Source organism: Aulostomus chinensis, chromosome 5 (assembly GCF_037954235.1).
Source record: "Aulostomus chinensis isolate RoL2024-O1b breed Wild chromosome 5, RoL_Achi_v1.0, whole genome shotgun sequence".
Lineage (NCBI taxonomy): Eukaryota > Metazoa > Chordata > Actinopteri > Syngnathiformes > Aulostomidae > Aulostomus > Aulostomus chinensis.
In genome coordinates, this window is record NC_141324.1 from 23,157,928 (window position 1) to 23,184,988 (window position 27,061).

Here is a 27,061-nt window from a genome sequence, read left to right on the forward strand (position 1 = left end):
TTCATAGTTTGAGCAGTTTTTTTTTCTTGCAGGTGACATATTTTGCCATGACAAGCACATGTCTCCGAAGGATCATGTAAGAGAAACATGGGCCAGAATCGCTGATGATTTACTCTATCAGTCGGTGAAAATGAGAGGGGCTTTTGCTGCCTGACACAGATTGAGGAAACAGGTAAGCGTCAAGGCCAAAACAAGGAAAACCACTTGTTTCTGTGCTACTGCTTCTTCACGTCAAGGACAGAGGCAAGAACATGGTTAAAGATGGGCCATTTGAGAAAGCAGGTCCAGGATAAAGAATATATGATGTCTTTGGCGGAAGAAAATCCCCTATTTTTTTGTAGTTTATTGGAATTTCCAGCCAGGCCTATTACAGGCTCAGCTGAATATGACTTTCATGCTTTTTAAACACACTCTCGGGTGCTACATACTTTGCCCGGAGACCGTTAGCAGACTAATATGCAGTAAATCTAAGCCAGTAAGAGACTATATTTGTCTCTTAGAAGCCACTCAATGGGAGGATCATCAATCCACCATTGAAAAGGTCAAACCATGAAGTATCATATTTTCAAAAAAATAAAATTACATTGCATGACATCCATTATCAAACAATTTCTCACACTGCTCATTAAGCTAATGGATGACAGGTGAATCTCCAAAGGATGCATACTGAGCACGCTCAATGGGAAAAGCATGCACATTGCAAAATTACGCTAGTTGAGAGTTGGCTACTTCCTGTTAGCTATCTGCTAACTTGAAGGTGGATGATAAATGATTAAACTGGCCTTTATAAATGTTATCAGACCAAATGACACAAATTCTGATTGAGAGAAATATCCGTTTGTTTGGGTTGTTGTGTCTTACCCGCAGAAATGTATCCAGTTTTACAGCTGAAGCAGTAACAAATATCCTTTGACGTCATGTTCCACGCATCAGCTCATTCATGACAGCAGTTCTAAATGTTTAGTTTGTGGTTTCATTTAAAACATTTAGTACCTAGTAACGGTGCAGCTTAAAAGAATAGTTTCCTTTGTGGAAAATGTTTATTAGCATCCTCACAGACAGTTAAATGAGAAGTTCATTGCCACTTTATACAGCCAGCAGCTGGATAGCTTAGCTTAGCATTAAGGCCAGAAAGAGGGGAAACATCTTGTCTGGATCTCTGCAATTTGCAAAGGAAAAAAGTCAACATAGTACAGGCTATAAAACTCACAAATTAAACTGTAAACTGTGATTGTTTTTGTATTAAAACATGTTTTGGTTTTACATGTTGGAGCATGTCACAGCCAGGTGCAGTAAATTCCCAGGGTCCTCTTGTTGATGTGAAGGCGCCATTACACTCCATCTCAGCTTTGGACAATTTCAGTGAATGTGAACGTGAGAAAGGAAGCACTTTGAAGTTCTCTCTCAAGCCTCTTTTCAATCCTAATCTCAAAAGAATATGTGATCAGAAAACGCAGCATGTTGAACGTCTTCCAGGAGAGAATATCCTAAAATGTGTGACGATATTTCCTACTATTTAATGATTATCATGTGTCGCCCCGCTTCTGATCGGAACAGCTTTAAAAGCTTTGACCTTTCAACGTGGTTGGACAAAACATTATACTAACTTTGTATTTCTTAGGGTAACCAAGCCTTATAGTTGCTAGGCATCCAGTGGTGAAAAAAAGGCCCAACAGTCAAACCAGTGAGAAGACACAATTTTTTTACATTTTCAGAAAATGAGATATAATTTACTGAGTAAATTCTAATGTCTTCAGCTTTGAAATCAAAATCAACAAAAAAAAATTCCAAAATTATTATTTTGCCCACAAGATCCACCAGTTATGTGTATATTTTATATATAATATTTTATATTATTATATATTTTATATATTATAGCGATGACCTCTTATTCACTAATTGAGTTTATAGAATTAGGAGAGTGCACATGAATTAAGATAGCAGCAGTAGCTTGGATATGCCAGAGTTAGCTCCATTGCTGAATTTCATCCACACTCCTGAGCGTACTACTGTAAGTATGTAGTATATTTTTTGAAGGAGGAAGCCTTAATTTTGGTGCTTTAAAGTTTCAGCTTCAAATTCTGTAGTCGTTTATCAATAAACACAATTTGCATGGTTATTAAAATGTTATTAGCGCGACAATGAACAAATTCTACTTGTAAAAGTATCCAATTCCTGACAGTAGTGTGAATGTGGTGAATATGAATCATGCATGTTTCAAAATGAGTGTGAAATCTGTTTTTATTGGTGCTCTGCTGTTGCCAACATTTGCAAAAGACTCGGGGAATAACTTGCAAAGCTCTGATGAAGAGCGTCCCCCTATTTCCTGAGGACTGGTGCGAGACCTCCTGTCAAAGCAAGAGCGAGCCTCTTGATGTGGTCTGTCATTTCCTCTGAGCTGGCCTGGCTACAGCGCAGGGGTTCGAGGAGTGTGGGAAAAACCAGTGTGAAAGGGAAGAGAGGAAATGTGTATTTATCTCTGTTGGTGGGGCATGATTCCCGCTTTGATCTTTCTGCCAACCAGCTCCTGGCCTGCCTCGGGGGCAGCAGAAGCCATGCTGTAAGGTCAGTGTGTCAGCCATGAGGGTTCTGGCGTGATGCTCGGGCAGCACCTGTAAGGTCCAAACACACAGGTAGAATCAACATTCGACAGGAAAATAATGCAACTTCAAAGCAAATTGACAATATATAATTGTTTAGGGTCATGGCAATGTTCCTCCTCATTCAAATGAAGTTATTATTGATCACTCAGGAAAGAATAAATTGAATCTTAATGAGCAGACAAGCACTGTTCGCTACTAATGAATCATGACCAGAGTTTCACGGATGAGATTTACAGTAAAGGATATGATATCATGGGGTTTGGTCTATTCATCTTCGATCTATTTCCACATCTTAGTCACTGAGCAAACAATCCTGTATTTGCTCTTGTCATTCATCCAGGAGGGGCTCATTAAATGAACCAGTTTCCATTGTATGGAAAATGGTATTTTTTAATTAAAGCCTAGGCTGTATGTCAACACCTCCACCAGAAAAAAGAATGAGAACGCAGTTGTGTTCATGTTGCCTTGTGTTCAATTCAACACAGACTTCAGGCTGCTTTCAAAGTGGGTTTCCAAAAGGGAGTCCCTTGCCAGGAAGTGTGTTTCCCCAAGTTCAGTGGCATCTGATGTTTGGATCTGATGTGAACCATCTCCTTATGCGTGCATATGGAGGAAGTCAGTCATTGAGAGTACAAGTGGCACATGGTAGTGAATGGTGGCCTGGCTGGGAGCAGATTAGCTGCTCCTGACTCTATCTGGTGCTGACAGTTCACACAGGCCTTTTTTCCACTGCCCCTGGGCATATCAACACACTGCTTCCCTTCTCAGAGGGCTCTATCTCCCGCCCTCAAGGCTCCAAGTGTGGAAGCCAACTGTATGCATGGCTCCGAGTGGTGCCTCAAATACTGCATTTATACAATTTATCATATACAACTGGGAAAATCTTTTTCCATTTGAATATGTGTAGTATAGTTAAATCAATTGATCCCATATGGCAATAACATTATTACAGTAACATATTGGACTACATTGTAAATCTTTTCCACTGTGAGCCAAGGTTAGTTGGCAGCAGTATTTTAAGGAACTTTTACACAACTGAGACATAAGTGCTACGAAAAGCAAATATAGCAGGCATGGAAGAAACATTGACTACACTTATTTTGTAGATGTGAGTCTCAAGCAGATCGCTTGGCCGCACAGATGGTAGCTGTACCTCACCACTGACTTTGCGTTGAGTGAGGCGAGGAACCTACATGCGTGTGTGACGACGCAGTAGATGGTAATAAAACAAACCGGCCCATAAGATAAATAGTGCTGCTGCTGCTGCTGCTGCTGCTTATTGAACCTACCTGCAGTGGTGGGTAAGTACCCAATGGGGTCATTTGTCCATTGTTTAAGTTATGGATGTGTGAATCATCGCCACTCAGAGTGAATTTAAGACGATTCTGATCTTTTGTCTTAATTATGTTAATTATGTAACTGTTTTATATGTGTAGGCACACAGGGAGAACATACATCCGCCAAAGCAGTGTGACGTCATCAGATCTAGGACTGGTCCTGGATCAGGTAAAAGTTAAAAACGTTCATGGACGTGGACCCAGAATCCCAAGAAACACTCTTAGTCTTTCTTTTCTGTGACATTTAAAAATTCAAAACATTTTTTGAGAGGGATTTCTGTTGAAACCCGCCCTTATCTCATTTCAAACAAAGTTTCCCCTCGGAGCTAAACTAACAAATAGTGAATTAAATTGTGTGATTTATTCCCTTCGCTCGTCATATCAGTGATAGAAAACAGTTGCAAGGACGTTAAAACAAATTATTGGACTCATTTTTGGCAAAGTTGGCCGACATGTTTTTATTGTGGTTATTCTGGATCAAAAACACACAATGGTAAGCATCCAGTCTCCATAACCTAACACCGATGTCGTCACCCTTGACTGACATCTCAGCGTGTACACCAGGCACCCATTAGAGCACCCGTCTGGATCATTAGCTTTATTAATGATGTTCCTTCTCTCTCTATCACATCCGAGCTTTTCACTTAGGTTCTGGTGATACTCCCGGTCATTAGGACAGCTCAAAGTGTGGGATCCCATCTGGACTGTCTCACACAAAAGACTGTCAGCCTGCAGAGGCTGGTGAGGCTCCAGCAAAATTTCAACAGTTGTCTCAACCAGGTCCCCATGCTGTGGAACATGGAGCTGAGAGAGACAGAAAGTCTGTGGGTTGTAAATCTCCATACGGATGGTTCACTGCTTCACAGGAAAAAGTAGTCATATTATTAGGAAAAGCCTTGAAGGGGAAAATTAATGAATATTCAGAGTGTGTGAAGGGGACAGAGCAGAGCTCATTACAATGGAATGAACTCCTCATCTCAAGAGAAAAAGAATTCCCAAAGCATGATAAAATGTTACGTGTCCTTCCAGCTTTTAATCATTCAGACATCAAATTGCAGATCCTTTTGTCAAGAAAAAGTCCAGTTGATACTGATTAGCATAAACAAATGGAAGGTAAATGTTAGCATTAGGGGCCGTGACGATGATGGCGGGCTGTGAAATTTCCATTTGCAGTCACGCACAAAAATGTCATTCCTTAAAAGGAATTTTACCCCCTTCCATAGATTGAAATCCCAGAAAGTTTTACACGGCAGGTTCAAGCACCTGACGTCACATACTCGGGTGGGAGTAGGGTCTTTAATCAGGGTGGCAAGGGTGTGGTGCTCCAAGCTGGGAGACCATTAAACTGTCACCACTCTATTTCAACCCGTGGGACTACAGAGGGGTTTCTCCCATGCCCTGTAGCTCTGGTAATGATGTGATCTGAGATTAGTCAACCACTTTGCCATGTGTGTAATCAAAACTTGAGATTACAAATGCAGCTACTGTTCATTTGCAGCAAGTATGTGCATGCGGAGGTGTAGTGGGTATGTGTTTGGATGATTGCGTGTGTGTGTGTGTGTGTGTGTGTGGTATGATGTCACTAAGGACCCACAAAAGACCAAATATTTCACCTGATGACAGCAACTCCACAGCTCTTTATTAAAACCCAATTATAGTCATTTACACTTAAAACTGATTAAACATAAATACCAGGTACGACTGCGCCATAACACAAGCGTTCCTGTTACACAGTGTTCTGATCGGTTTCTATAGCAGCAAATGTTTTTGTGTTAATAACTGTCAATTTACAGTTTACAGCACACTCAAATCAAGGGTTTCACTGCTAAGTACAGTTTTGCACTTATTACCATCTTATTTTAAGGCAGGGTGTTGTTGCCAAGCCTTTCATTTTGTCACATGGAAGGAAATGTCAGTTCAATTATGAAAAACAGGCACATTTTTCATGCCTGTACGAGGGCAAACCTCTGAGGTGGGTACAGATGAAAGATGAATGAAATGAGGAAAATGCTGTAAGTTTCTCAGAATGCGTTACTCCTCGGGCAATAAGGGCAGGATGATTTTCGTAATCGTTCCCCTTCTACCAGGAAATAAGTGTGGTTACAGAGATCATAAAACGTTCCTAACCTTTAACTCCGGCCTTTACCCTGTCTGCCTCTTTTGGCAACTTTGCAGGCTTGTTACTGCATAGCAACTGAGCAGGAAGATACAGTAGCACCACCCTGTGTTGTGTCCAATGCTTAACATTTACCAGGACCTGTGTTACACAATCTTGATTGAAAGATTTTCACCCCGAGATGAAAAAAAAAAAGCTTCAGAGTTTGATAACCTACTTGATACGCAAAAAAAAAAAATATTATCTTGAGAATTTTTTCACACAGCAGATGACGAAACTGGCCGGGATGAGGGCATTCTCTTACGCACAGAGAGGAGTAGAATAGCCTGTGTTTGGTTTTCTTCCAGCCAAAAGCAGCCAGACCCTGAGTTGTTCTGGCATAATGAGAACCTGCTGGAGATGTCTGGAGTATTACCTCACTGGCAAGAACACGGCTTCCCCAGCTAACAGCCCCAGCTGGCTGCATCTGGATCCGGTTCCACTACTGATCAATGGGGAGCTCCCTGCACTTACAGCCATCACCGGTCCTGTATATTGACCGGATCAAGAGGAAGAAGAGGGGCTGGGAGGAAGGTTTGCTCTTCCATCAGGCTCGCCAGCTGACGGGGAACATTCCCACAACTCCAGCTTCAGCTTTAAATGATGTTTTGGGTTTTTTTTTGATGTTGTAATCCACTGTTTTAAAAAAATGTTTTAAGGATGTTTATATGTAAAAAAAATTATTTAGACAAAATGTTGGGAGGATGTTTTGGGGATGTTTATAAAACATTCAACAAGGTCCCTACACCCTCATTGTAGTGAGGTTAATATTTTCCTTATTTAACATTATTTGATATGGAAAACATCCATATTAATTTAAAATCCAGGAGGCAATGAAAGGGTGTGTGTCCTATATTTCCAATCTAATTCAAATAGTTAATGCTGATTTGGACTCACTAGGTCACAGAACATAGAAACAATGAAAAAAAGAAAACATAGAATATTGCAGACTTAAAAAGTAATTTAGCTTGAAATATTGATATAAAATGTAGGCTGTGATCAAACAAAAATAAAAAGAAGTGTGTCCTCTTTATCCTGTCTAGCAATAAAATCCTTTATTCACTTGACATGGAAGCTACTGAAATTTGTGAATTTGCAGTATACAAAAAAGGTGATAAATTCTGCGCTCAAATATTTATATAAAATATAGGAGACCAAAAATGCAAAAAGAAATGCGTCCTATATTTTTCAGTCTAGTCCTAACAGCTGATACTGACTTGGAGTCCCTCAGTCAATGACGTGGAAGTTCTTGACAAAAGAAAATGTAAAATTTTACATGGTGTAGTTGAGTGTTTTGAGTTCATGCCACAGAGGTGAAAACAGCTGGAGCAGCGAGTCCCTAGTTTGATTCTGGTTGGTTGGACCACGCACAGCACTTCACCCCAATCCTGTCTGTTTCCTGTCCCTCCGGCCGCTATCTAAAGGCTCAGAATGCCTCCTAAATGTCAAAAAAAATGTCAAAAATGCTTCTATAAGCGTAAAACACTAAAGATCACCAGGAAAGTTTCCCAAAACACGGACATGAACTTTATTCACTTGGAGGACGAGGATGTTTATCTACAATCCTAGTGTTAAATATGTGCTCGTGCAGACACCAGGGGAACCATGAAAGTGACTAAGTGCACCACTGCAACTCAGTAAGTATTCAGAATTCATGAATAAATAAATTATCACAGCCCCTTCATCATACAAGACCTTGTGCTGTCATTGCATGTACACTATAACATCCATGTGCTCTTCCCCTGTGGCAAAGTGTAAGTAGAGTCTGAGAGTAAAATCCTGTGAGGGACAGCCGTGCGATCAAGTGTGTCTCCAAGGTCTCCTAACTGCTTGAATCTAAACTTAAGGTCATTCCTCCGCTGCTCGACCAATTATCCATGCATGCAGCTCTGTGGAATCTCAGCCAGACGCTTTGGATGAATGGTTCCAGGACATCCTCTTGTGGGTTTACATTGGAAATATGGGTTGCCATCAACTGACATTTTTTTCATCAACCACCAATACATGAAAGGGCACAAGGGACTGATTTCGCCAGTTACCGGGAGTGGCAATGAACTCTTTTTTTCCCCTCCTTTCTTCATGATCGCTAATTCAAGGACACAGAACGTCAAAAACAGATTTTAATAATTTTCATATCTCAAAGGAAATGTGTAATTACAGCCTGATATTTTCTCAGGGATGTGAGTACTTTTGGTCTCCTAGACATAGTGTCATTGACATCAGGCACATATTTGTAGACGTTGTTTGGTGGGGTGAGTCATGTCATGACTTGTCTGTATGTGTGTTCCATAACCTCTGGTCCCTGTAGAGAATCTCATTACAGGAAAAATTGCCGTGATTGTTTTTTGTGATGGGAAGAAGAATCAAGATATGTCAAAGCACAGATGCACAGTGTGCCGGGAAGTTGTGTGTAAGTAATGTTAATGAACAGACGTAACCAAAGACACGTTAGTTGTGACGTCAATCCGGCTCAGCTATCAAAAAAAAAAGTGTTTTTCATCTTCAAATACACCATCGAGCCTTTACCTAAAAGGTAAATTACATTCATATCAACAAGTGAAATTGCTTTGAATAACTTGATTAGAGAAGGCAGGAGTGAAGGAGACATCTGCACCCTATAAAATCATGAGCATCACCACAAGTTATCTGAAACCAGTGTGTATGATAAACTCTCTGCCTCCTCATAGTCATAGGTAAGCAAATTAGTTAAGAGCATCTTAAGCCAAGGTCTTCTGACGATTGTTAGACGTCATGAATCTGTCTGCACGTATTTGATTTTGGCATCAAATCCGTCTTATACTCAAAGCATCTCTCAGCTCATTGCAGTCTTTTCATTTTTTGGTTTCACAATTTTGCTTTTTACGACCGAAATGAGAGACTGACAGGAACAAGCTAACTCACTGCAGAAACATACATTTCCCAAAGCTCTCAGGCCCTGACAGAGGTAAAAGAGAGTGAATATACTTTGCATTAATCAAGTAGACAGGAACAATATTGAATAAGGTGAAAAAAAGCTAATGTTGGTTTGTGTGCATTGGATGTGTGAGTAACAATGTAGCTGTAAGGGTAATTAGAGAGTTATTGTTGTGTTGGATAAATTAATTAAAACATCCAATTAATGGGTAGAATTTCTATGTTATATCTTTTCTGAAACTGAATTAGCAACAGTCTCTTACTGCAGCTCCTACGGTGTCTCCTTTTCTACATGAGTCTCTATGGATGGATCATGAGGGCCAGTTCTCTCCTGGACTGGGTTAGAGGAGGATGTACCACCCAGAGATGCTTTGCCTTGTCTTTTCTAACTGTGAGCAAGGTACAGTGTCATATTTCACACTCCAGATCAAAAAGGGAGAGCATAATATAAGAAAAATGGGGTGTCAACAGGACGGCACGGTGGTGCAGTGGTTAGCACGGTCGCCTCACAACAAAAAGGTTCAGGCTCAAGCCCCGGCTCGGGCACGGGATCTTTCTGTGTAGAGTCTCCCTGTTCTCCCTGTGCCTGCATGGGTTCTCTCTGGTACTCCAGCTTCCTCCCACAGTCCAAAGACATCAAGAGAGGACGAGGCTGATTGATACTCTAAATTGACCGTAGGTGTGACTGTGAGTGTGAATGATTGTCTGTCTCTATCTGTTGGCCCTGTGATGGACTGGCGACCTGTCCAGGGTGAACCCCCGCCTCGTGCCCAAAAGCTGCTGGGATAGGCTGCAACCCCACGTGACAGGATAAGCAGAAGAAAATGAATGAATGGATAGATGGATGGGGTGTCAACAAGGAAATGCTAACATTCTTAGCATGAGCTGGACGGAGAAACGCTCTATTTACCAGCTGATTTATGGTCCAACACTCACGTGTATGGTGGCAAGGTTGGGAGGTGACTGAAAGAACTACATCAAAGACAGTACAAGCTACAAAGTTTCTGAAGAGTCCTTGTACAGCCATGGCTTTTTTGTACTACAATTGTTTCTCAGTTAGTCCCAAGGATCAAACTTTCTGATTTCTAATGTGGAAATGATAAACTAACGCACTGTCACATTATCCCTCTCTGTTATCACTTTAACTTTATGTCAAACACAATTTAAAATGGGTTTTTTTATGTCTTAATTTCTAGTTCTACTTTTATTTTAATGTTCAAATGGACTGGCATCAATCCCAGTGGCTTTGGACAGCTTTTGGTAGGCAATGGCTGAAATTTTGGGGCATCTGGTCTGGCTGGTGGCCTTTTGCCATTGATCTGGTCCGATGAGGAAATGTGTCTGCAAAGGATTGTATAACGTTAATTCAGATGAACCAAAAAGGAAAATGGTGATTAGATGATGCAGAAAAGTTGTGTGATCGCATTTTATCAGATGTGTTCTGTCCCGTTTGCGATCTACCAAACGTTGCTAAGTATCTGTTCAATCCTACTCAAACTACAACCGGAAACCCAAATGCGATTAATATGCAGAAGAGAAATTAGTCCAGCATTAACTTGAGTCCTTAGGCTGACTTTCTAGCCCTTCATTTCTTTTCGTGCACTAGTTTCCATTCCTCTGGTGCCCTAAAACTTTCAATCATACATTCATCTTCTGCTATACGTTCTTGTATAGCAGAGTAAACCTACACACTGTGCATACAGCATGTGAATTTGTAAATCCAACTGTTGCATGTAAAGAAAAAAAAAAGATCATGCTGGGTTCCAATTGAAAGCTCACAGACAGAGCATGTCCCTTTTGATTAATGGAGAGGAAATAGTTGCGTTCTCCTCACAGGCGGGCCTGTGAAACCCTGGTCCCACCCTTACTTTGGCATGGCAGCCTTGCGTAAGATGTAGCATAAGACAAAATCACAAGAGGTTGCCATCTAAAATGACAGTTGCAAATTATGGTTTGGTCAATGTAGAGAAATATTCCCAGATGTAGCTTCATTTTGAGGGGTTAAGCAGTGGGAAGATGGGAAGGGCTGCCTTTTGTGCTCCATTAAGAGTACATGACGGAGTGAATCCCTGGGTCATTGAGAAGGAAAGAGAAGCTGGGTCAGACTGGAGCTGCAGAAGTGAGACATAATTCATAGCAGTTACACTTAATGATGTGTAGGACAATGAGATTCACTTGTTGTGAGAGAGTTATGTGTGAACTGACATACGAGAGTAATAATAAAACCAGACATGGTGTCATAGTTGAACACTAATTTACTGCTTTCTCCCCTTCAGTACCTTTTCAATGGACTGGAAAAATACAGGATGTGTCCCATGAATTCACATAATCGATGGTGGTTATTACCCCCCAAAGGACCTCAAGGAGCAGGTGCATACATATAAAAACCTTAACAAAAGTGTATGACTTTTGCAGAGATAAAATAACTTTATTTGACAGCCGGACAAAATTGTAAAAATACTGCACAGTGGGCATATCAAACTAAAACAATCATCCAAAGAGGTTAATAGGGGTCTACAGCCATGAAGAGAAATATTATCGTAAAGCATTCCAAAACAGCTCAGATGTCCTTCAATCCGACCTCAAAGGAAGTTATTTTGCCTGGGATGTTCAGATCCAATTTGCTGCTTACGCAAACTTCTGACATCTACGTAGGCCTTCACTTTGGGGCATCTGATGTAATTGTGATAAGGTGGTTGGTTTTGGTATGACCTCAGAATATTCTTCTTTTGTCATTGTGTGTGTGTGTGTGTGTGTGTGTGTTTGTTTTGGGTTTTTTTTTTTTTTTTTAGTGCTCCAATGATTGTGAATCCTGATGGCCCCAGCTGTGCATAAGTTTGCAACTGAATAAATACCAAAAGACTTTTCATCCCCTCCCAGGGGTCCGTCATATCTCTCCGGGAAACAAAGTGAGAGCAACAAGATCATAAATTCTACCTGTAATACATCCTGATCCTGTTAGACCAATATAAATCAAGTTAGAAACTTATCACCAGTGGGTGTGAGCAAGTAAGTGACCCAGTAAAGCTTGTCTTTCACTTGTTGAAACTTCATAAAAATGAATTAAAGCACTGCACACAATCCTCTGCAACATTATGAATGAGCTGTGTTTTGCAGTGGATTTTTTCCCCCTCACTTTACAGTGACTATTTTTTTTCCTTGACCACTTCTCAATTCATACACACAATGTGCTGTACACGAACAAAGAAACTTATAAATGTTATGTGCTTTTAAAATCCTTGCTTATTCTCTTGTATAGATCTAATACAGCTAATTTAATGTATATTTTGCCAGTTTAAAAATATAATAGCACAGTAACTTGTGTTAAAATTGATACACAGACGAGGATTCGCTTTCACGAAACATCTGTAATACCAATAACAAGTTCTTAAAATATGAAAACTCTGTATAAAGAATGGTCATAATCCACTTAGCAGCAAGCCAACCACATAAGCAACATGTCAGCCAGCTGCTCATTAAAAGGGAAACCCTCATCATGAGTTTCTGATTGCAGATGTAAGAAATATTTAATTATTCACTCCTATAATTTAGAGATTAAAGCTCACCACTAATGACAGAACACCAGTAACTACAGTAACTTATAGATCTCCCTCTACTCCTGAGAAACCACAAACATAGGAGAGTGACGCACTTGGTCATATATATAGACATGGTGATTCCACCGCTCACTTTCACCAGAACGGAAAGAATTCCCTGATGATCTATGTCACACATACCATTACAGACAGACAGACACACACACATACACACACTTTATTTTGGAGTTAGTAGAAATCCCACTGTGTCTTGAAGAATGTGCTGGTAAAAAAAAAACACAAAACAAAACCAAAAACCCAAAACCTAGCTGATTGAAGGTGTTAGAACGCAGTAGCATAACTAAGCTGACACCAAGACATGGTCAAAAAAGACCTTTAGATACAAAAATGCATGCAGAAGTGATGACACATTGCTAAGAATACAGACAATAAACAAAGCCACATAACAAACGGTTTAAAGTTCCTCAAGGAGGGAGTTCCTCAGTTTTGGGGCTCTAAGCTGCAGAAACGGGATGTGGGATGTGTTACGAGAGTAGGGCACAAGGAGCGCGTGCAGAGAAACTGCATGATGTCAGCTGGAGCAAGGCAAGATAGGGCCTCAAAACTATAATGCGTCACAGTGAAGTATAAATGAACTTCTATCCCATTAAAACGTATTGAATGAGTTCACACAGTGATGCACTCTGCTCTATGTGCAAGGCTTTCATGTCAGAGATCTATGCCAGATACTTCCAGTTAGCCCTGTGCTAACTGTAATTTGGATAAAAAGCTCACTCGTGTACCTCTTCTACCTTTCCAAAGGTTAATGGACCAAGTGGAATTCTAATAGTGAAATGAATAATAATGCGAGAGTCTCAGAACAAATTATCCAATGTTTTACATACAGTAACAACAGATTAGCCTCAAATGGAGGTTATGATATAAGCAGTGTAGCCGGTGTAGTGTTGGAAGGATGGGAGTGATGTGATCTTTGTTAAGTGAGTACACTGACTTGCAATAATCCAGATGTGACAAAAACAATGTCTAAATTACTTTTTCATGGCTTTCTTGCATTTTTTTCACTTTAGCAACCTTCCTGAGTTGAAAAAAGCTTTTACTGCTTTGATGATTTGTATGTTGGAACAAAGCTTAGAGTCAAAGATCACCGCCGAATTACGTCTGGAATGCTTGACTTTGGAGGCCTGGTCTCCAAGATTCTTTTTCAAGTCTCAGGTGAGGTTTTTGGGTGGCTGAATAAACAGACTTCAGTTTTGGTCTCATTGACTCGGAGGACGTTTCCTGACATCCAACACTGATGTTGGAGAGAAGAGCCATAATGTGAAAGAATTTGTCTATGCTGCTATCAGTAAGGGGAACATAAATTGTGTATTGTCTGCATGGCAATAGGAAATATGAATTTTCCAACCTAAAAGAAGCATAAAAGAAAAAGTATAGGATCAAGCATTGACCCCTGGGGAACACCGCATGGGTGGATGAGGAGAATTCCATATAACAGATAAAATCTGTCTGAGAAGTAGGAACAAAACCAGGCAATAAATGAACTATGAAGCCTTTTTATGAGCAGACCTGTTTTGTGTGAGATCCTCATCATTTTAGAGGAGTTGTGAAGAACTGTCATGGCAGAAAAACAAGGAACTCTGGCATCCATCATGGGATTGACTCATATTTGAAGACCATTAGAAGATCAGGAGACGACGAGTCTATGAATTCTGGCAGAACTAGCCTTGCATCTAGCGCAAGCATTATTATTTCCATCACAAGTTCATCCTGAAGTGACTTGATCAGACCGTTAGCAGGAAGCAGTAACTGAGTTTGAGAATGAGCAGCACACCATCAGTGGAATGGCAAAGCTAAAGAGTGATCAGAAATGACAGATTAAATAGATTAACTTACTGCAACTTTTGCTACCAATACAACATCTGAAAAGCTCTCAACCTGCATATTCTATCAAAGTTTTTTATGTTTTCAGTGCTTGTCTCATGGCAAGTATGGTTTAATATTTCATGATGAATGACAAATTATACTGCACTATGAAAGAAAATCCTGGAAAACTCATAACCACTCTAACTGTATTGTTCCAGACTATCTTCCACATCAAATCCAGTCTCAGATTGTTTTTGAGACAAAGTTGGGCTCCTTCTCAAAAGAAAAGAACACAAATATTCAATGTTTCTGACTCTCAAAACATTGGTCTACCACAGGTGCAAGTTTCCCATACCAATTAGCAAGTGCTCCACCCACAAATTTTCCATCAAAATAAACTGGGAACACATAAAAAATGCACATTAAAACGGGAGTGATTGTCTTTGATATTCAATGCTTTAATTGAAACCAGGCAGCAGAATTACTGAGCTGTGTTTTGATGGCTCCATGGTTTCCATCAGTAAAAGGGGATTCCTGTCTGATATCCTGAGGAACACTAGATTTCCTTTTAGAGGAAAACCAAACAGGGCAACACGTCATTGTTTTGCATTGGCTTCACGGTCAATCGGCATTACAGCTTTTTGGAACCTGTAATAGACACTGGGTCAAAGGTTCACAATCCTTCTGTCCACCACTCACACATTTCTCGCATAAGTTCAGTAACCACTTCATATATGGCAGGGCCGGGTAAACATCTGGTAGTCTTTGTTTCAGCTTCTCAATAGCTCACCAGGCTATGGTCTCTCTCTGTGTACTCAATCTTCTCCAATTACATAGTTGCTGGCTGCTCCCCTGAGGTTACGTGGACAAACCGTTTGGGAGTGCGGGAGGAGTTTCCACAAAATAGGTGTTGTCCAAAAATTCCTAACAGTTATGGAAATAAACCCACAAAAAAGGAAAGTGATATAGAGACTGAAGAAAGTAGAAAGAATGAACTTTAAAGCATGCCATTGGATACATTTAACCAGAATGTTAACTTTTCATCTCCAAACTGTAATCATTGAGCCGAAGTGTCAGAGTTTTTCAGCAAATATCCACGAAAAAGACTTAATGGACAATAGGGCAATAACAGTCTGAATAAGGGTTTTGTAGGGTTCAAAACCAAAGTTCCCCGTTTATTCATTTACATTTAGTAACTGGACAAAGACTTCCCAGGTCCTACTGTCAAGGCTGCTCTTACCAAGCTGGCGGAGAGCCAGACGAGGCTGTCGTCCAAGCTCCTTTTCCCAAGTTCCACCCAGACACTGCGTGCGCCGCCATCCTGCTGAAATGTAAACCCCAGACTCAGCTGTGTTTGTTATGGTTTCACCGGCCCTCAGTGAACATACAATGCTGTCACAACGTAGCTATAACAGCAGGGCAATATTTCAACAACAATCTATTTTGTCAGCTGCAATTACATCACTAGGTGGTCAAAGCTAGGAGTTTGCTGGAATGATAATTGGGATTATTTCATGGGCACTCTTTGCGAGGGTCCTGCATGCTGTTCTTATTTCCTAACACACCTCAGCTTTGCGTACAGGATTTTAAGTCAAGTGCTTTTAACTGTGTTTTCACAGTGTCTCATCTCGACCCTGCTGGACTCTGTACACTGGAGCACTATCAACACTATGCCGCTGTCTCTTTTAATCATCCAGCTACAGTATAAACAATAGATTGAACAGTGTTGTCCTTGAGATCACTGGCCCGCTGAACTAATGGCTATTTACTTTCCAGAGAAAATAAGTAACCACAAATGTCTATTTTTATCCTGAAACGACCCCCGTGTCAAACCAGACGAAGTAGGGTGTGGAGGTGGGGCTCAGCTTTACCTTTAATCAAACTGCTGGCCCTGCAGGCTGCACGCTAGAGCAACAACCTCAGTGTGATTTTTTTTTTCTTCCACTCTCTTGTCAGTCAGTGCAACCAAAAATCACTATAACATGGAAAATTCCAAGAGGATTTATTATTAAAATATAAAGCCAGAGTTTGTCGGCAAGTAGCTGGGGGTCTATCCAGTGTGGCATCAGTTGGGTGGGAAATTTATTGTGGGAGCTAAGTGTTTCCATTTGCAGTGAGAACCACTAAAAACAGACTCGCTGAACATTTCTGGGGGGCCTGCTTGTAAAAGTACTGATGCGGTGTAAGCTGGCTCCGGGCCTGACAACCTGTTTGTGGAGCTGTATAGATGGGGTTTTAATGAATATATAATCCAGCCTTCACCAAAAAAAAAAAGGACACCTAAACTCACATTTGCCAAAGCTACAATTTTTATTTGCCTTATACAAAGAAATGTGATGCATTTTTTTTGGGGGGGGGGGTGTTGTTGGTGGTTGTTGGTTACAGTGCTTTTTTAAATTTCCAAATGTGTCAATTAAAGTATTGCAAAATATTTGAAGCGATATTATGTAAAAAGGTTTTTTTTTAATCTTTAATCTCAATGCATTAATTCATGTTGTCTTGTAACTATAACCAGTTCCATGAGATTGAGTAGTTACAGTAATCTTTTTTTTTTATCACGGTGGTTACCCCTGAAAATGTGCAAGTATTTTATGCATTCATACAGTATAAATAAGTACATAATGTACTGTAAAATAGAACAATAATCCATCTGACCTTATACAAAATATACTATACCCTTGAAATATTGATACTCTTTGTTTAATTGAACTACACTTCACCATCAGCAACTCACTTGCGCCCTCTACTGAATTCCCAGGAATAATTGGCTAAAAGTAGTATTTTTATGGAATACGTTTTCACCCTAAAGTTTGACAAGGCTATTGCATTTGCACTAGCAAGTTAATGATGTGTTTTGGCAAGGTGAAGTGACGGGGTATTCCTTAATGACATCAGATCTCACCATAAAGCCAAACCAACACTCCATGGGCGATTTTTTTCCCTCTTCTGACACTTGACTTACACTTGCACAAGTCACATCATATTAGGTGAAATAGCATGTAACACAGTATCCATAAGAGAGGCAAACTCCTCAGCTTCAGGTAATGTGGGATTTCACCTGGAATTAATTTGAGACTAACACAATTGTATAACACCAACTTTAGTTTGGCTGCAGAGCAAATCTGATGTAAGGAAATGAAAGAAAAAGTGAAACAAAAGCCATAAAACTGTGACACACCTCAAAGATCAGGGAAAACATAACAATAAGAGCAAGAGTGCATGATATCATCCCGGATCTCAGCACCTGGGAAAGCACCCACTGTGCAGATCACATTGGCCTAAACTGAAGAACGATCTGACTCTGAATTACAACAAATTCTCATAGACATAAATCTTACAAATCCACAGGCAAACGTTCAGAGTAATGACCCAAAATAGCAAACTACAAGAAGATGATATTGAGTGTCATATTGCTTTTGTGCTGGAGACAACATGTACACCCCCCAAGCACCTTCCTTCCAGGAACGTTTTCTCCCAGTTCTAACATTAACCATCAGGCCATGTTTCCTGAAACCAGAAACTCCCTCAGCAAATGGAAACCCAGTAACACCTGCGCTAGTAAGAAGCCAGCCAGGACGTGAGTCAAAACTCAGGCCATTACACCCAGACATTGTCTAATCATGCAGATGAAGTGAAATTTTTGTAATATTTAGCAAACATATTTCAGTGAGGCTGCATATTACATGTAATTGATATATAAAATAAATGATAGTTAAATTCATGATCTAATGCACGAGTGAATCCCAGTGATAATTATCATCCTATTACAGATCAAAAACACATTTGTCACAAGCGGTAACTGGAGAACTTATTCCTAAGGATGACGAATGCAGACTGTTTGTATTGAAGTCACATGGCTCCATATTTTGGAGCGCAGTAGAACCCACATGTGCCCTTGTAGCCCACAAACTTTGTTCTTGCATGAGTTGATTGATTGGCCATCAATGGAGACACGCTCCTTCGAGTGAGAGCACACACCACAGAACTATCACGTAAACACACTTGGAAGTCAAGGCCAGCAAAATCCCTTGTGTCTCCATACCATCCGTTAGGAAGGCAAAGCCGGATCTCATGTATCTGTGGTCAGACAAGACCGCCACCACTTCCTCGTATTGCAAGGCTGCTTCAAAACCACGCCAGTGTGTGCTCTATTTCCCAAAACCTTTTTTTAGGGTGGGAATTCACATACCCATGCGGTGTGCTTCTGGAGTTTGGTACACTAAAAACGCTTTATCACTAAATCGGAGTGTATCACCAAAAGGTTGTCTCATAATAGCAAAACTGATCATTTTGAATCCTATGGAAGTGATACATTCACTCTTACTATGACTTGTGCTTTCAAGGCCCTCAAATAATTGAGAGCTCAGCCACTTGGCAAACCAGAGTTGGTCCACCGTTGCCATGAAGGAGTCCTGCATCGGGGTGAGAGCGCTCCAACAGAGGTAGTCAGCTGATGCCAACAGTCTTAGCGCCAACAGGATGTTATAATGGCAGAGTGAGTGAGCCACTTCCACTCGACTGCTGAAACAGTAATTACATCCGTTTCAAGTTTGCAAGTGTTTTCATATTCTGTGTTGCAATTTGTCACATGGGAGTTGACTATGAGGGGCGTTGACTGTTGACCTTCAGTTAAGGAATAAAGCCTGGTGAAATTTCAGGAGAATTCTCCCAAATGACTAAATCTCATATGCTTCCCAGTTAAAAGATGATGTTATGGCTTTATGCTCGGCTGTTTCGCTGATCCCAATCAAGTGCTTGTTCTAAACCTCATCATGTTTATAATACTAACACAATATCCCATCACAACAAGGATTTAAAAGCTGATAAAGCCAAATTGTATCATTTTAGAGAGATGAAAATAGTGACTTTCAACTCAAAGACAGTAATTTGCATTTCAATTACTTAAAGCAAATGGAAATGATGACCAACAACAGCAATCTTCTGCAAAATGTTTGTTTCCAAAATCCAAAATGAATTGTCGGATGAATTTGAGCCTAAAGCAGATGGACGATGTATTTGGGGTTCGTAAAAGGATGTTTTGGATAGTTTGGCTGTTAGTAGTTGGGCTCCTTTAGCATAAAGCTAGAGGTATGTGGCTGGCATTTTCTGAATTCTGGAGTCACTAAAAACACGTGCAGGGGAGGAAAAAAAAAAAAAAAGCTCTAGCTCAAGATACCAAACTGAAAGAAATATTGCAGTTTTTGGGTCAAGTATCGCTTTAACTGTATGATTATATACAACTGTGATGACTTTACATCTTTTAAAAATACATGTTGACATCAGTTACGCAACATTAGATCAAAAAGGCAAACAGTAACTATTTGGTAACATGGAAAATTTAAGTCCAGTCCTATTGTTGTTCAGTGACATTGCTAACATGAAAATATTGCTTACACCGGATCACGACGATTTGAGGCTTTATTGTATTGCAAACTCTATTCTTTTACATACTTGAAGTAGTGATGAGTTGAGGAAAAAAGTCTGACCAAATGGGATTAATTACGTACAATACCAGTTAGGGTTCATGCATTTTCTTGTCCTTTATATTATTTGTTGGGTTTCGTGTAATGATGAACGCGGTATCGTCAGCAAAAAGGAGCATCTATACAGCTATGACATCCTTTTTTCTTTTTAAATTACAGTTATTTTCAGATGAACTAACAGCTAATTACAAGTTCACAGTGATATCAGACCACAACAAAATGATTACAATTCATGTCAGTCTCTTACAGATTATACAGATTTAGAATATTAACCTTTAACAAGACATGTATAGTATTAACACAGTACTTTATGTGAGTATGTGTGATTCTGTTCTGTTTCCAGGATTTCCATTACGTCATTGCACATTCTGCTATATGTCGACAGTGATGGCGCATTTCCACTGGATGCAACCAAATTGAAACATGCAACAGTTTGTCACAGGGGAACTGTCCAGAGGGAGAAGTGACACCTGTGACCTGAGAGAGAGATGAGTTCAGGTTTAAATAACTTGACACATGTATGTTACTGTATCTTTTTATGTTGCTGTTCATGTAAAGTCTGTCTAGTAGGAACATGCAGTTAAACCTGTGAGTGCTGCAGCAATAAATATGTTTTTGCAAGTGGACATTTCACCTCTCGTCTGTAAGACTTCTTCAGTTCTTTTGTTACAGAGTCACAGTCATTTAACCTCTTCTGGGGTGGTTGACACGCTGAGCTATTAACTCGCTCGGCCACTGTGGGAGCTGTTTGGTTCATATTAGTCAAGGTCAGGCAGCGTGGTAGTGATCTCAGGACTGTTTTGTCATAGACCACCTCCTCGGTTTAGTGATGGTTATGATGTTGGCAGCACACAGGAAATATTACATGATGGTCAGATGGGTCAATGACTCACATGACCTCAACCATTGGCAGGGTGTTAACGACCCCACAAGAGGTTACACGACCACGGGTCAGAGGTGAAGAACCCTGCCAGATGAGGGGAGAAACTCAGTCCAGTTGCTTTTGTGTAGCCAAACTTTTCCCTTTCATGCAATCTGGCAGATATCATGTTGTTTAGATTTAGAAAATTGTGTTTTCAGAATAATCTATCATATTCAGCAGCTGAAACACTGGATTTACTGTCTGTTTGTGTGAAGGAAGAAATTTGTGTCCTGATCCTAGCATCTTAGCAGAATGCGAAGCTAAAGAGAAAAGCACACTGCACATGAAACACATTTCGGGAATATTTCCTAAGTAATAAAAGAAAACCTTTGAATCCTGATGAAAATGTAATGCATTATTCTTCTATTGCATTCCAATGCTCTACCAAGTAGAATGAAAATCAGCCTATGGAGTAATTCTGCCCTCAGAGACCACCACAACACAATGTCCATCTAACCACAAAAAAAAAGAAAAATTATATGTACTACACCTGGCCTTAAATTCTAAAGGGTTTTCCATTTGCCTAGACGACACCTTATGATCAGAATCAATCCAGTCATTTTTTTTCTGTAAAAATATGGAGGTTCTTTTACATAAAATGATTAGAAAACAAATAAATAAATAGAAAAATGACAAATGTGCCCATATGAGATCATTAGCTTCTCTAACAGAAACATTTAATCCTACTCCATACAAACTGAGAAACACTTTTCACTGACTTTTTTGAAAAGCTTTCATGTTCTACACACATTACTGAGTTGTTAATGCACTGTACACTCCTGAACATGTGAGCCCATCATTGATTTTACCAGCAAAAGCAATAAAAAGGCTATGAACTATTTAAAGTAAAAGTCCTTACTACCGTACTTTGATTTTCTCTAGTTGTGACCAGGCGAGCACCGCCTGAGCTACAGCAGTCTCTTAATACGGCAGGTGTGCTTCTCTATGTGCATCGTGGCTCGGTCTGTGGAGCTGGTCAGGACGTCCAGGACTTCATCCTGCCGTTCCAGCTCTGTCTCTGCTTCCAGAGCCAGGTTCTTCAGCTGCATCAGCATCTGCGTGTGTGCGCGCACACACACACACACACACACACACACACACACACACACACACACACACACACACACACACACACACACACACACAGAAAACACTCATTTGTTTAAGTAATTACACACTGGTCCCCAGTGAACATGGAAAACCAAGGAGCAGGACGCAAATAAAAAGAGATTCAATACTGAAACCTATGATTTTTATATATACATATATATATACACACACATATATATATATATATATATATATATATGAGGTTGAGTAGCTTCAGGGGGAACATGTGCTCCACATGTAAGGAGCAGTAAAGATGAGGTCAGCGAGTTAGAGGGACTTTCATTAGAATGGGGAAAGACGAGTAGATAAGGGCGATATTTGAATGTTATTCCTTTTTCCTGCTCACGTTGGCTATAAAGATAATGACCTGCTGCTGAATGTCTGCAGATGAGGGGCAACGTTACACTTCAACACCAACTATGATGGAATAACAGCTACTCGTATAGCAGATATAGTGATACTTCACATGAAGCAGAATATGAAACATCAGAGGATATTTCAGAGAGAAGTCTTGAATTGCCTCTGGGGATCATTGATATCATCTAATAATGTTTGTTTTCTACTTTCAGTGGGTTTTAAGGAATATTGCAACTCCATCTCCATGGTCTAACAACTGTGTATGTTATGGTTGATGGAACAACTTAAATATACTGTGATGTGCCAAGCAAAACCTAATAAACACTCACTCCAGACCCCACCACCATGGTTTCTAAACTAATATTATGTTATGCTACACACTCACACACCCACTGACATTATGTCAGTTTTCACTGGCCAGTATATGCGGACATTGCAACTGAGCACAGAAACAGCTCCAGACAGCAGTTTGAAAAACAGATAGAATGTCAATACACACCGAGGAACAACTGTGTTCACTCTCAGGTCTGCGACTTTACAATTTGATCTAGGAGAACATGAGTGAATCATACCCCACAGTTCGGCTTGGTGTGCTGCAGAAAAAACACCGAAAATGATTATTTTTAGCTGCTGATTACACAAAACACCAGTCATGGTGGGCTAGAAATTAAACATTTGGGTAGTACCAGAAATAAAAAAAAACATCAGGAGGAGGAGTCTTGTTTAGTTTGTGCTCGAGGTGTGACTTCAGAATTGTTGGCTGTTTCAAGACAAAAACTTCATCATTCCTATGTGTGTTTTTTGTACTCAAACAATGTTACTGGTTTAATAATTGCTTGGATGGACAGGAATATTTGCTAAAGCGTGTAGGGCAGGATGTTAAACTGAATAACCCTCTGTTGCTCCGCCGTCTATGGTAATTTTGACCTGAATCACATTAAGAGCAGTGTGTGTGCGCAATTGTAGCATTGGGTCAAAACTGGTAGCCTTTGAAGTCCCAACCATTATCAGGTGGAGAAAATAGGATATTTACAGACAAAATAGAGGATTCAATGCTGACCCAGTGTCACCCCAGGGTCAGCAGGTAGACAGAAACCACAGTGGTACATTGTTATTATGTAAATAATTAAAATGTTTCATTAAAAATCAAAGAGGACATTAAGGGAACCAATCTTATATAAGAGTGGAGAGATTTCAAGCCCATACATTCCCTGAAACGTCTGTTAACACATGAACATTAAAACAACAAATCCATACTCCACTTTACATTTTTTTGTAAATTAATGACAATGACAAAAAAAAAAAACCAACGTCTTTAAGTACATCGTTATCAACCAAATCGATTTTTTTCCCTCAGTAGCTCGTAACTGAACCACATATGCTCTAATATTCAGATATTTGTGAAACACATTTCCTTGACTTTTCCAAAAAATTTTCTGGCCTTACTTTTTTCTTCAAAAAACTTTTTTCCCCCCAGGCTTGGAAATGTCCATTTTCAATTCAATGACTTTTCCAGGTTTTTCATGACTCCATGAACCCTGACGTACCATATATGTCAATCATATCCCCATTGCTTAGTTATTTAATGAATAAATTGGCTTCATTTGATTAGGAAAATAGTGCTGCCATCATAAGTTATACACAAATTGTTGTAATTCCTGCGTGACGGATGAGATTGTCTAGCTTCAGATGTTGGCTGAGATTAAATTGTTTAGTCTGTACATGCAGTTTGATGGAAAACAAGAAATTGTTTGTATTCATTTGAAAACATTTCACCTTTCCAGTCAAATTTATCCTTCAAGATTGAAACGCCTTCAGAGACAGCTTCAAGGACTTCATATGAACATCAGAATGCTGTTTTTTTTATGCTTGGGACAAATAACTGCAGACGCTGTTTCTGCAGCAGTAGCGTTATTTGTTTTGTTTTTTTAAGAGGTAGGAAACGTTAACATTATCTTGTCTTTCTCAGCAGCAAGTAAACTATCATATAAATGTATTATCTAAACCCTGCGTCAGCTAAAGTTGCCTTCAAAACTTTCTCAACTTGGTATGTGATGTGCTTTTTTAAAATAGTTTTTCCCAAATCAGTGGGCTTATTTATATGTCCTGTTCCGAGCAACCTTCAATAGTGTGTCAAACAAACAAAGCTCGTGTCTGAGTCACTGGTCAGTACTTGCGTCACTGTGTAGGTATGGCCACCACAGACCTGCACCAGCTCCCAGTGCTGCACGGTTCTGAAGGGAAAGCTGTTGTACAGTCAGACCAAATAACTGACCATGTCTCTTTCCCTCTCTTAAAACCAGGACGGACTTTGGTTTGTGGTCTCACCAACTAACATTTAAAAGGATGAAAAATAAAAATCACTGCAATAAACTGTGGTTTGGAATGGAACTATCAAAATACATGTTACTAAAACCATAGGATTATTTACTATAACAGCTGCCATCATTTGAGGCAAACCTGCCTTAGACATACAAATAGGAAAAATCGGAGCGACAGAGAACGTCATGGCTCCAACAGCGGTTTGGAGTCCAAATTGTCCAACTGCACCTCACCTGTTTGAGCTCTTGGGCTTCAGCCTGGCTGACAGATGGCTGGAGGACATGCACCTGCAACTGGGACAGCTCTCCTGCCGGGACCTCCAGCGGGAGCTCTGTGTCTTGGCACTTCTGCGTCAAACCTGACTCCAAGGGTGGAGATGGTGAAAAAGTGCAGAGCACATATGTTATTTATGAGGAAACCAGACAGTAAACTCAAAGTACAGCAACTGAGGCAACCAGGGTGAAGTGACTCATCAAAATACTGTCAGACCGTGTCCAAGTCATGTGGATGAAATGTTTTTATTCTGCAGGCTGACTACACACAGAGGAGAAACCTAAAGCAACACTGCCCCTTAGTGGTCAACATTAAACTAACGACGCATTCAAGTATTATGTTGGATTCCTCACCTTCATTCAAAAGCGTCCCTTCTGTGTCACATGGAGATGAAACTGGAGTCGCCTTGAAAGCTGTATATTCGCCAGTGAACTCCATCTTCTTTTTATACTGCATCTCCAACACTGACAGCACCGCCGGCATCTTAGCAGACAGGAACCGGTAGCATATATCTGGCTTGCCGATAAACCGCTGTCTGACAGTCATCTCATAAGGACTGTGCACCCTGATTTCATCAATTTCATTCCGTTCAAAACGGTGAAGCAGTTGGCAGGTTGTGTCCCGAACTTCCAGGGAGGACACCAGCACCAACAAGCATCCAGGCTTCAAGTCAGAGTCTCTACCTTTGGACACAACAGCTGGGATGCTGGTGATCACCTTATTTCTGCCGGAACCTTTACCAGCTGCAGCAGCAGCAGCTCTTGCAGCATCCTCTGCCTTGGCCTCCTGCTGAATCTTCCAGGGGATTTTACCAAAAGGCCACCAGGAGGGAGACTCCAGTTCAGACAACAGTCTGCAAGGGAATAGAGGATAGACATCTGTTAATAAATCACATATTACACATCCAAAATTTAAAAAAAAACATGATCATAAAATCCAGTAATTACTTATCAGCCACGCCCAGATCAGAGTCAATCTTCTCCAGTCCCTGCATCATGTTGTCAAACTGCTCTCCTTGGTGGCTGAGGACTCTCCCAGTGTCCTCCAGTCTTCTTTGAGCCCCAGCGACCAGGTTGATCAGCTCTCTGCCTTTGGAAGGCTGACATTCAGCCCCTCTGGCCTCCGTGCTGGGGGACAACAGCCGTTCTCTCCAGAAATGCTCTAACACATTATAAACCACCACCCTATTCGGTTTGAGGGAACCAAACCAGTGCTTAACATTGCCCTCTTCAAGAACAGTTAGGGTGCTAAAAATGAAACTGGATGACTCCATCTTAATCTCCATAATTCGGGAAAGACGGAAACTGACAAGAGTCTCTTTGCTCTGGCTGGAGACGAAACGCACTGTGGTTCTGCTCAGGGACAAGGTGCCGTTTTCCCATCGCTTCTCTGTGTTCATATAATAGGACCCAGGCCAGCTGTGGATGGGAGCGTCCCGGCTCATTTTTGATCGATTTGCATGGAAACGGTACAATTCAGTGTCAAAACGAATTATCTACTAGGGACCCGCACATGGTACCATCAGTCCAGCTACTTTAGTTCGATGTGAAGTAAAAGAGGCAGCTAGATGAGCTCATCTGAGGCGTTCACATTGGCAGATTTAGCAGATTTTCCAATCAACTAGCCGCGTTGAAAGCACGTCACTAGCATGTTACCAACCTTCTTTAGGTTTTAGAACATCCTCTTGGTTTAATTATCACCACCCACTCGGAATAAGTCGAAAACATTGTGATGTTTGCCTGTGTATTACGTTACTCCATACTCTTCTTGGAAGGCGATGTTTTCACGGAAATGACATCACGGAGGAGCACAGCAGTGTTTACTGTCCGACTTGAAAAAACTGCGGACAGAACAGAAAAAGACAATCGCAACAAGGTTTAGGGGAAAATAATTTTATGTATTTTATGTCACAATAACTGTGGTTTTGTAAACATACGAGGGGGTGAAGTGTTAGTACAGCTGTTATTGCAATTATTAGTTAAGGCAAAGGCGGTCAAAATAAACGTAACTGTACGTTCTTCGTTCAGGAACCATAAGCGGATATCTGGAATGGAGTCACGGTGGCGTCTTGACGTCAAAATAGGACAATATAATTACATAGCAATGTTGATTTTAAATCTTAATCAGGTTTGATGTTTGACCGTCAATGTCAGAGGACTGGCAATG

At 40.4% G+C, this 27,061-nt stretch overlaps 1 protein-coding gene across 3 annotated transcripts; it reads right to left on the reverse strand.

The window, feature by feature from the left end:
- Window positions 1-2,550: 2,550 nt before the first annotated feature.
- snap47 (synaptosome associated protein 47) lies at window positions 2,551-26,711 on the reverse strand. 3 transcript variants are annotated; one of them, XR_015115855.1, is made up of 6 exons: window positions 25,843-26,711; window positions 25,249-25,748; window positions 24,856-24,980; window positions 21,701-21,888; window positions 15,669-15,752; window positions 2,551-2,612 (listed from the first exon to the last, which is right to left on the reverse strand). XR_015115855.1 is itself a non-coding variant. In XM_086203980.1 (5 exons), exons 1-4 carry the CDS (start codon window positions 26,337-26,339, stop codon window positions 21,742-21,744), a joined length of 1,269 nt encoding a protein of 422 aa, XP_086060106.1. In that variant the 5' UTR covers window positions 26,340-26,711; the 3' UTR covers window positions 16,802-20,388; window positions 21,701-21,741. The 3 variants fall into 3 exon arrangements, 2 of the variants coding, with proteins under 2 accessions (XP_086060106.1, XP_086060105.1); XM_086203980.1 differs by lacking the exons at window positions 2,551-2,612; window positions 15,669-15,752 and adding an exon at window positions 16,802-20,388; XM_086203979.1 differs by lacking the exons at window positions 2,551-2,612; window positions 15,669-15,752 and having other exon boundaries at window positions 16,802-21,888; window positions 25,843-26,710.
- Between the last annotated feature and the right edge of the window lie 350 nt (window positions 26,712-27,061).

Coding starts and splice junctions, on each gene's coding strand:
- snap47 (XM_086203980.1), bottom strand. CDS start 26,339: ATGAGCCGGGACGCTCCCATCCACAGCTGGCCTGGGTCCTATTATATG. Junction 25,749..25,842: donor GATCTGGGCGTGGCTGATAA/GTAATTACTGGA, acceptor ATTCCCTTGCAG/ACTGTTGTCTGAACTGGAGT. Junction 21,889..24,855: donor AAGCCCAAGAGCTCAAACAG/GTGAGGTGCAGT, acceptor GCACACACGCAG/ATGCTGATGCAGCTGAAGAA.